Source organism: Pseudopodoces humilis, chromosome 25 (assembly GCF_049639895.1).
Source record: "Pseudopodoces humilis isolate 2021_Gansu_Grassland_sample_001 chromosome 25, ASM4963989v1, whole genome shotgun sequence".
Taxonomy (NCBI): domain Eukaryota; kingdom Metazoa; phylum Chordata; class Aves; order Passeriformes; family Paridae; genus Pseudopodoces; species Pseudopodoces humilis.
The window spans coordinates 5094282-5105241 of record NC_142224.1 but is presented as its reverse complement, the minus strand read 5'-3'; the positions used below and the strand labels follow the sequence as shown (position 1 = coordinate 5105241).

The 10960-nt window shown below is 51.8% G+C and overlaps 1 protein-coding gene across 1 annotated transcript; it reads right to left on the bottom strand.

Annotated features, from left to right (window-relative positions):
* Positions 1–2227: 2227 nt before the first annotated feature.
* Positions 2228–8596, bottom strand: POU2AF3 (POU class 2 homeobox associating factor 3). The gene is made up of 5 exons (XM_088066852.1): positions 8429–8596; positions 6375–6469; positions 4748–4808; positions 3154–3377; positions 2228–2735 (listed from the first exon to the last, which is right to left on the bottom strand). The coding sequence occupies exons 1-5, from the start codon at positions 8433–8435 to the stop codon at positions 2403–2405; spliced, it is 720 nt and encodes a 239-aa protein (XP_087922978.1). The 5' UTR covers positions 8436–8596; the 3' UTR covers positions 2228–2402.
* Positions 8597–10960: the final 2364 nt, after the last annotated feature.

Genomic DNA, 10960 nt, shown 5'->3' with positions numbered 1-10960 from the left:
TCAGTGCTGACATTGTTATGTGGCTGTGCCCAGCAGTGGGATCAGGGATGGGCACAACCACAGCCCTTGCACAGAGCAGTGCTGGGGAGGAACCACACCACAGTCTATTGATAAGTGTGCAATCTGCCAATAACCTATCAGAATTACACATCCGCCTCATCTGGAGGTCAGAGATATCTTGTCAGACTCCAACACTCGCCCTCCTTGCTGTGCACGCTTAGGCTGCTACATTAAGACGTGCTAATGAGTGCTCTTAAACCCTTATTTACCATTTTATGGTGCCCTTTTACTCCCTGTCAGCATCTCCCTGGCTCTGCTAAGCTCAGGCCAACCCTGCCAGACCATGGGGAGGATGTGGGCACCCCATTTCCTCTAGAAGCCTCAAATTTCTTGCCTCAGCCTTATGTCCTGGCTCTTTCTGGTTGCTGATAAGGGGCTTTGACGTGTGCCTCGAGGTGTGCAGGCAGCAGCAGCTGGCACTGGGTGAGCTCTGGGGCAGAATTTCAGCCCTTCAGTGCCTCAAAAATCTCACTCAGGGGATGAAGCAGCTGCCAGCACTACTAAAATGAAACTTGGTGGGGTGTCCCTGCACTGGGGTGCACACCTTTAACTGCTGCAAAGTTACAGCTCTTTATAATTTATATAATAACATATATATTTTTTGCTGTGACCTCATGGATTTATCACTTGGGTCAATGCTGAGATTAATCAGGGGAGAAGGGGAGGTGTTATTTGAAGGTGGCAAAATATTTTTAAAGCATGTGTTGGAAAAAACCCCCAAACTCACTACCTTATTTTTCTTACCTTATTTTCTTATTATTTTCTTTTCTTCTTTTCTTATTATTTTTTTATCTTTCCTTACTGGAAAGATTTTCACTTCAGTGTGGAAGTGTCTGGACGAGATGAGAAAACAGCTGGAGAGAATTCATATTTCTCTCCACAGGTGTAGTTATTTTCTTTTTTGTTTTTTTTTTGGGGTTTTTTTTTTGTGGAATTTAATATGGAGAGATGCTTCTTTCTTTCTTTCTTTCTTTCTTTCTTTCTTTCTTTCTTTCTTTCTTTCTTTCTTTCTTTCTTTCTTTCTCTTTCTTTCTTTCTTTCTTCTTTCTTTCTTCTTCTTTCTTTCTTTCTTCCTTCTTTCTTTCTTTCTTTCTTTCTTTCTTTCTTTCTTTCTTTCTTTCTTTCTTTCTTTCTTTCTTTCTTTCTTTCTTTCTTTCTTTTCTTTCTTTCTTTCTTTCTTTCTTTTTCTTTCTTTCTTTCTTTCTTTCTTTCTTTCTTTCTTTCTTTCTTTCTTTCTTTCTTTCTTTCTTTCTTTCTTTCTTTCTTTCTTTCTTTCTTTCTTTCTTTCTTTCTTTCTTTCTTTCTTTCTTTCTTTCTTTCTTTCTTTCTTTCTTTCTTTCTTTCTTTCTTTCTTTCTTTCTTCCTTTCTTTCTTTCTTTCTTTCTTTCTTTCTTTCTTTCTTTCTTTCTTTCTTGTCTGGGTGCTCAGCTGAGAAACTGAGTCTGCCTCACCAAGAGAAGGCAAAATCTTAGGAAGGCCTGGGTTTATGCAAGAAACAGGAAATCCTCAGGTATTACAATTTCCCTACTATCTACTTTTTTAAAAAATAAATCATTTAGCTCCTGTTCAGCTGATTATGCTGAAAACCTTTTATCAACAGCCCAAACTCGACCAAGGGCTGCCAAACTACATCAGCCTCTCGGTGAAATTCTGTCTCCACATTTAAGCTGGTGCTGAGCAGCAGCCACAGAAGTTTGGCTCTGGATTTTACCTCTGAGGGGATGTGGGCTAAAGCCTGGGCTGGTGTGGCAAACAGCAGCTTTCCTTTTCTGCCAGAGCCACTGGGAAATGTCACCAGGGCAGCCAGAGGTGGGGAGCTGCAGATCCAGCTCAGAGCTGGTGTTCAGAGTGCACACACTCTGGGAAAAGCTAGATTAAAAATGGGCTTTGTATCTGCTGGAAAGGGTGAGTGAGACCTTTCTTGAACAGGCTGCTCAAAATCTCATCCTCACCTCTGTGAGAGCAGGGGCAGCAGCCTGGATCAACAGCAGGAGAGAAAAACACTCTTTAACACATGAAAAATGACCAGGCTTCAGCATTTGCACCAAGTGATTTATTTGTATCAAAAAGAGCTGGTTTAATGACAAGTGTTTGATAAGGCAGCTTCAGATTTATTTAAAAAACAGCAACAACGAAAATAAAACCAGGGAAAAAACCCCACCAAACCACCACAACAACAACAAAACACCCCTGACCCGAGATTAATGTAGTGACAGCATCGTGTAAAAAAACGTGTAAGTAGTGAAGAATAAACTGGACTCTGTTAGGCAGCAGAACTTTGCATAGTTCATGGGCAATTTAATCTGCTTTGGATAGAGTGGATGTGTGAAACCACAGTCCCATTAGCTGTAGCAAATGTCACAGCTCCTGTCCCTCCTGAGGAAGTCCTCGGCCAGGGCTGGCAGGAGTTCCAGGCAGTCCGTGCTGGGGCAGGGGAAGCAGTGCTGGCCCCTGCTGTCCATGGTCTGGGGGCCGCAGGCTGTGCAGCAGCAGGCTGGGCTGGGGAAGGGGCAGGGGGGGTGGCAGGGCCACTCCTCCACGGGACAGCTGTGGGGTTTGGTGTCCAGAGCTGAGGGCGGGCTGGGGGGCAGCGGGGTCAGGGGGGAGAGCTGAGGGGGAGAGCAGCTGGAGTTCCATGGGCTGGGCAGGTCGGCTGAGCTGGGAGAGCTGGCAGCCTGGAGTTTGAGAGAGAGGGGAAAAGAAAAAGGGAAAAAAATGAGATTTCAGGGAAATGTGGCCAGCAGCCAGAATCTCTCAGCCGTTCTCAGAGGGGTCTGGCTGCCCAGGGAGATCTTGGAGGTCTAAACCCAAAGGCAGTTTCTGTAAGGTATCCCTACAGAAATCCCTAAATCCCTAGCAGGAACTGTGCTGCTATTTGCAGAAAATCTACAGGACCTCTAGAAGAGACATTCCCCATCCTGCAGCCCCACCCAGTGTATTTGGGGCTCCCCATGGGAAAGCATTCAGAGCCCATGAGCATCCCAGGTTCCTAAAAGCAGCCAGATTCCCACACTGCCTCTGTTCTGCCCCAGGATGTGACTCCCTTTCCCTTTGGGGACACCTGTGGCTGCTCCCCTGGGTCCCAAAGCTCACCAGGCCCTGGCTGAAGCAGAGCTGGACTGGCTGGAAGGTGTCTGGGGTGTAGTGTGAGGAGGGCTGCAGGGCACTGAAGGCTGGCTCCGAGGGTGGCTCCTGGAGGCAGGAATCTATCAGCTGCTCCAGGTACCCAGGGCTTTCCTCACAGGAAAGGCAGCTGGAAAACTGCCAGGACGGGCAGCAGCTGGGCACAGGAGGGATGGGTTCTGCTTCAACAGGTTCTAGGAGAGAAAGGAAAGCAGCCAGCAGCAAATTAATCAGTGTCTGTCTTCACAGAGGGCAGGTGCTGCCCCAGGCCAGGTTTCAGTGCTCTCCTGTGCTCGGTAACCCTGTGAATTTAGACATTAAAACAGGCCCTTCAAGGGCAAGGTGAATTTTGTAGGAAAGCAGAAGCCAGGAGGGAGATGCTCAAAAGCACATGAATAACTCAGGGAATCCAGCCCCCCTCAGCTATAAAGATCTTTAAATGCTGGAAACCCTTCTGGCCCCAGGCATTTTGGACAGGGATCCAGCTGGAAATTCCCCTCAGACTCTTGACCTGCTGGCCCCAGAAGATGCCAGGCAGTGATTTCTGCTTCCCAGCCTGGCAGATGTGCCTTTGCACATCCCCAGACCCAGGGCAGCTACACCTGCAGGAAAAAGGGCATAACAGGAGGATAATTTGCTTTTTCTCTCCTGCAAACAGCCAGGCAGGAGACAAACTTGTGAGCAGAACAAATGGAGCAAGCCAGGGATGATGTGGCACTGTGACCACGTCCTGTTACTGGCCAAAGGGTGAGTTCCTGGAAAGCTCACAGCAGATCTGGCTTTTCAGAATTATTATCTTTTCACACTGAGTTCAAACATGGTTTAAGCCCTGTCCACGTGAAGGGCACAGGTCTGAAGTGCACATTGCAGGGTCAAAGGTGGCAGTGTTTAGCTGGCTGTGGGGAGTGAGAAACACCCAAAATACATAAACTGATGGAGACTTTCCAGCCTGAAAAGGCTTTGGCATGTCAGCTGTGGCATGTCTCACGTTTCTTTGTTAACATAAGCAAATGGATTCCCAGCTATCGATGAGTTAACAATTTCCTTGTCCATGCAATGTGTGCTCTCACACCTGCCCAGCCTTTCCTCTGTGCTTTGGCTGGGGATAATTGAAGGATCTGTGAGCCCAAAGTGCCCCTCCCCTCACCCCTTCCCCCTTTTCCTTGGATATTCGCAGGCAGGAGGAGGAAACTCTTGGTGGTGTTGAAAATCTGGTATTTCTCTCACTCCTATGGGTGCCGGCAGGAGAGGGGGAAGAGAACAGAACTCAGCCAGGTGCTCCAGGGCACTCTGACCCTCAGTGGCACCCACAGCCTGGGGAAGGTGATGTTATTCCCTAGGGATGAGCACCCCTTCCCGAAGGGGATGCAATTCCTTGGGAAGAATAACCTCTAGGAAGGAGTGCGCTCCTGAGCTCCTCATCTGCATCCCACGGGCTGCTTGCGGTGCTGATTTGCCACACCACGGGTGGTGCCAGCCTCAAACAAGGGCTGGGAAGGCTCGGGGCTGTGGGAAAATTTGGGAATGGGGCAGGAAGGGTCGTGTGGATGGGATTTGTACCAACCTGGGTGAGGCGGAGACACGGACTCTGCAAACTGGATGCCGCTGCTGCTGCCCCAGGAAACCTGAGCGAAGAGAAGGGAAAGAGAGGAGCTGTGGCACAGAGCAAGGTGAGTCGAACAAACTCTTGAAATAAACCTTATTTCCCTCATAGCTGTGGCTGGGGAAACCTCCCCAGCACTGACAGAACATGAGATTAATGTGCGTAACACCATTTTTCCAGGTGACAGCGCTGGGAACCAGAGCACTGAGCTGGTGTGAAGCCCCTGAACCTGAGGGGCTCTTTTTGCTGCATTCCCGATTCTACGGAGCTGACGCTGAAACGAATGCGTGTTAATTTCGGGAGCGTGAATTCCACAGTGGAGGGAATCCCAAGGAATTCGTAGGGATGGATATTACTGAGAGTGAGTAATTAACTAAAGACCACTGCAGGTATCCCATCAGACTGGATTTATGCCGTTTGAGAGCCAGCTCTGGCAGTGCTCCTTGGAAAGGGACAGCTTCATTTTTTAAGGAATGTTGGAAGCTGAAGCAAGACAGATCAACCACTTCTAGGAACCTGACCTGCTGGAAGGGAGAAATCTACCCCAAAAGCAACAGGAGTTTTGATGCTTGAGGGCCAGGATTTTACTCTGCAAGTACAAATACTGTTGGATTTTTTTCCCCCCATTTTAGTTCATACAGCCCTTCCTTCATTCAAGATGCTCTCGAGTGAGCAGCTCATTTCCCTGGCAACAACTTCCTAGCACATCCCGTGCATTTAATTCCTTAAACAGTGGCTCTTCTGGGCTGAGAGTGCCTTTTTCCCCTGGTGCAGATGTGACAAGGCAGACAGAGATGGAGTCGCCAGGCTGAGCTTTTCCCAGCGCCCATCCTGCCAGCCCGAAGCCTCGGGGGTTTTGGGGCAGGCCATACCTTGTGCAGGTCACCGAGGTGACTTCCCTCACTGCCACTTTTCACTTTTTCCTCTGTGGGCACCACAGGGGTTGTGTCAAGTGATTGTGGGAAGTGAAAACCGGTTCCACGCAGCCCTGGGACACCTGGCTGGGATGAAGAGGCTGCTGCTGGTGGGGAGGAGTGACCCAGCGTTTCCAAAACCTGACAATTCTCTTCACCCAGACCTCTCTGCCCCTGGCTCCCTGGCTGATTTTTGTGCAATCAGCTGCAACAAGGTGCAGAGGCTGAAATCTGAAAGGCTTCAAGAGCTGCAAAGTCATGAACCAGGAAGAAATAATGATTTGCCAAGCTCTTTATGCAAATCCCTGGAGTGGCTGGAGCTGGAGGAATCCTACAAAGGCTGGAAGAGGGAATGAGGGGGAATGTGCATGTGTTTGTGCACACAGAGCTCCATCCCCTCCTCCAGAAGGGATGGGGCTGCCCAGGTGAACCTTCCATCCCAGAGGGAGTGACTTTTTTGGAGCAGCAGCTCTGTTTTCTCCCTGCATTCCTCAGATTCTCACTCCTTAAGGACACTGCTGCAGCTACTCTGGCTGAATGTTCTTTTCCCCCATCCTCACCAGCCAGTTACACTCAGATTTTGGCCCAGAGATTACAGTCTTGGCAAAAAAAAAAAAAAAAAAAACACATTAAAAGAGAAGGTACAAAGCAAACACCACAATATTTTTACTCACTGCTGAACTGGTGGCTGCTTGTCGTGCTCTCCTCTGCTGCAGCAACTCCTTGACTGTGATCTTCACCCTCACACCTTGGTACACCTTGGGCTTTCCTGGAAGAATTTGTGGAAGAACACTTTGCAAGGAGGGAGAATCTCGGGGCAGACAGCAAATCCAGCAGGTTTTCAGTTAGAGGACAATTAGACCTAACATGACTAATTGGTCTCTGTTTCCAATCACACCCACAGCCCCCTTTAACACCTTCTATTCCAGCTTGGGACAAGCAGACACTCATGAAAATCTTGCTGTTGATAATATTTAATAACCACATGTTTTATTCTTCTCTATCTCCTTCTTCCCCCTGCCCCCCTTCCAGCTTTCCCAATACCAAGCTCCAGCCTGCCCAATACCAAGCTCCATCTGGTGCTGCTGTTGGATTCATTTAAATTCCTGACATATTTGCCTCTCTCAGGACCTGAAAATAAATGTGGGAAGTGCTTCATCTGGCAGATGAAGCCCAAGAATAAAACAATGGCAATATGTGGGTGGTTATTCAGAGAACTAAACAAAACACCAATAAAACGACTGCTTTCTTGCAAAGCCTACATTATCTCTTTATTCTACTCGTGTACAAGCCCTATTTATTTCAAACAAGAATTTAGGGTGTGTTTAATCTAGCCAAAACCAATGAGTCACTACCTGATGAGGGATTTTTAGGACAGGAAATGATAAAGAATTTACTTCTTCTGAAAAACCACTTTCACTTGTTGAACTCATGGTAAAACACTCAGATCCTCTGGCAGTTTTTTCTGTCCTAACTTTCTGCTGGTGTTTTAATCCAAATCACACAATAAAAGGAAACACACCCAGACTGGCCTCTGCACTCAAAAAGTGCCAGAGCAGGGAGCAGACAGCCCTGAAGGAGGCACCAAAAATAAACTCCCAGCAGGGGAACAGCAGTGCCAGAGCAAAACCCGGCCTTCCAGTGCCACCTCTGGACACGGAACACCTTCTCCAAGGCGGCTGCACAGTGCCAGGAGATGCTGGCACAAAAACAACACTGGCTTTGCAGGTTCTGCCCACACAGCCAGGGAATCCTGCACTGCAGGCACTGTCCTCTTCTGCTGTGACCTCTGCCAGCCCTCCCTGTGCCCCCGTGGTGCTCTGGGTGGGGACAAGCTGTGACAGGTCCCTCCAGAGAGGTGACAGGGCTGAGCTAATCTCATGAACGTGAGTTCATCTCACGTTTTGGTGTTTTGTTTCTGTTCCATAAACTAAAGATGGGGAAAATGAGGGGAGGGAAGGGTGGGATTTAAGGAGAACATGCCGGTTACCAGACCCTGCGGCCAGGGAGGGCTCTGAGGTAGCAGCCTCTTCTAGCAGGGTCAAGGATGGGATGGTGAGGGTGGGCAGGGAGCAGGGATGGCTCTGGGCTCAGGGTGACAGGGCTGGCAAGGGTGGGCACAAGGTGACCAGGGCAGGTGGGCAATCAGGAGCAGGGTGACAAGGACAGGCAGGGCTGGGGTTGGGGTGGAAGGCGCAGGGTGGTGAGGGTGGTCTGGGGGGCAAGGGCAGGGTGCTGGGATCCAGGGGCAGAGTGATGGTGCTGAGGGTGGGCTGGGAGTAGGGTGACAGGGACAGGGGGTGGACTCGGGGTCGGGGAGTGGGGTTGGGATTCAGGAGCAGCACGGCCGGGGGCAGAGTGTGCGGGGAGGGCACCCAGAGATGTGGGAAGGGCACCCAGAGATGTGGGAAGGGCACCCAGAGATGCAGAGAGGGCACCCAGAGGTGCGGGGAGGGCACCCGGAGCTGCGGGGTCCCCTGTCACCCCCCGGGCGGGGGTCGCAGCACATCCAGCCCGGCGGGAGCGCCGCTCGGTGCCCGCGGAGCCCCGTGCCGAGCCGGGCAGCAGCCGATCCTTCCCTGCCTCCTCCCTCCCTCCTCCCCGCCCTCCCCGCTCCCTCCTGCCTTGGCAGGCGGGATCGCCCGGCTGGCGAGGTGTCCCCGGCGAACCCCGAAAGCGCCCCGGAGCGGGGTGTCGGGGGCCGGCGGGGGGACAGAGCGGGGCTTACCGGACATCCCGAGCCGGAGCGGGCAGCACCTCCGCAGGTGCCCGGAGCAGCAGCAGAGGTGGCCCCGGCCCCGGCCCCACAAGCTGCCCAAGGGGGCCAGAGGAGTCAGGCTCGAAATTTGGGGCGGAAGGGACCTGCCTGCCTGGTGGCAATGGCAGGTGGATCCCGACAATATTATTGTTTTATCCCTACGGGTATAAGTTTGAGTTTTTCTCTCCTAATGCCAAGTATTTAAAACCTCTAGAAACCAATGATTTGACAATCAATGATTGCGCGATACTTTCAATTTGAATATTCAAAGGCTCCACAAAATGGGCTATCTTTTTGTGAAACTGAGCACATCCCCATCTAGCAGAGGGTCTGGGGGAATAGGATTTGGTGGGGTCACCCTCCCCACCCTTTGCTTTTGGGACATTTGCAGGGTTTTATCCATCTTTCCCTGAATGAAGCAGATGCCTCCAAACCAGCTCAGTGTTTTTCCCTCAGATGCACAGGCTGGGCTCCAGCCCTCTCATATTTCATTTGCTACCTGCACTGAGCACTCTGCAAGGGTCTGTTTTGCTTTTTGCACATTTTTTCACGTTTTAAGGCTAAATTCTGAGGGTTTGGGGCCAAAATGGCAGCGGGCAGGTGTGGCCTAACAAAGAGGCTGCCCTGGGCACCCACATGGCTGAAGTTACCTGAACCCCCCTTCTTCCCACAGCATTCCCTCCCTCTGCCTGGATGCTGGGCTCACACTGGAGTTTATTTGTGTTTTCCCCCAGTTCAGGCTGTTTGTCTATGCTGCACAAATCAGCCTTTTCCTCACAAGCCTCAGTGCTGGCCTGCCCTGGGAGCTGCAGGCATGGGGTTCAGTGTGTGGCTCAGACTTTTGGGGTGACCATCCCTTCACAGCACTGCTGTAACTGGTTTTTTAGGCTGCCTTTAAGCTTTTCCCTGGGGACCACAGCCTCTGCCACGGGCAGGGAGTCAAGACAGAGAGCAGGCCAGGCTGTTAATCATCTACCAGCAGCTCAGGCTGGCTGTTGTCACGGCCGAATCTTTTCTTTTCCTTTAAGTTGAACAAATAACACTTGATTTCTGCGGGGAGTGAGGCCATTCCTGGCTCTGAAATGTGCCCCTGCAGCTCCTGGTAGGCCAAGCCTTGTCTGGGACAGCTTTATAGGGACACATCCCAGCAGGAGAGGAGCCCACCTGGCCCGGAGCACAAAGGAATGTGCTGGGCGGGGAAAGGGGGCTCACCAAGGAATTTGGGATCTGAGACCTTGCCCCTACTTGGGCTGCTCCCTCCTGGAGCTGCTGTGGGTGCTGCAGCCCGGGCAGGCTGCAGGGATGATGTTTAGCCTGGAAAGCAGAGAGCAGAGCCTGCAGGCTGCCCAGCTCCAGCCCTGGAAGAGCTGGATGCCTTTGGGAAACACCAGACAGCTGAGTTCTGGCTGTGCTCAGGGCTTCACAGCATTTCCAGGCTGATAAAAACCCCTGCCTGAGTGGGTCAAACACTTTCAAGGCAGCTCAAAACCCTGTTCCTGCTTCTCCCTGAGAGCCTGATGGCAGCACAGCCACAGCAGCCTGGTGGCCCTGCTCACAGCAGCCCCTGGCAGAAGGAATAGCTGTGGTGGTCACTGGGATTCAGCCTGGCCGTGCTGCCAGCTCTGGAGCCGAGCTGGACTCAGGTTTGGGAGCGGCAGGGCTGGCTGTGGGGCCGGGAAAGCTGCACACACCCTGAAGTGATCGGGGAACAGCTCTGGATGGGCAGGGGCCACCCCAGGAGGCTCCAAACCTGCCACTCGTGGGAGCAGAAGGTGCTGGGAAGGCTTCAAAGGCCCCACCAGCCCCAGGATTTGGGGAGAAAAAGCAAGGAGGGATTTAAGGCGTCTCATCCCTCCACACTGCCAGGGGCTGGAATGCTCCAGAGCCTCTTGTTCCTGGTGCTGTGGGTGCCAGGCTTGGGGGCGAGCTGGGGCAAAGGGGGTGAGCTCCTCCCTGGGACAAAGCAGCCGGGATGTGCTGCCTCGGTCAGGGCTCCCCCAGATCGGTGTGTTCGTGTGTGCAGAGCTACCTCTAGTGGCCACGGGCCCCGGAGAGTGCCCGGGGCTGGAACTCCGGGCAGGGAGGGGGCTCCGCGCTCCTGCAGGACAGAAGGGATGGAGGGGAGGGGGCTTGGGAGCTCTGCAGGTGGCCGCGGTGGCCACCTCGGGCTCGGGTCAGCAGCCAGGGCAGTGCCCGCACCCTAAAGAACCTCCGAACCATTACGGCTGGAAAAAGCCCTCTGAGAAGGGACCCTTGTTGGTAGGAAAAACCTGCGGTGCGCAGACATTTTTCAGGCTGGGTGTTTTACTTGTGGCACGGTGGGACAGGGGGAAATGCCTTTCACAAGGCACCACTCTGAGCTAATTGTGGCGTGTCCAATGATTGCATTTCTAACCAGAGCACAAAGCATCACGTTTGAAGGAGCAGTTTAGGAAAGAGCTTCAATAATTCAGTAATTCAAAACCTGCTTCAATAATGGTCTGTTTATCTTTCCTCCAGCTC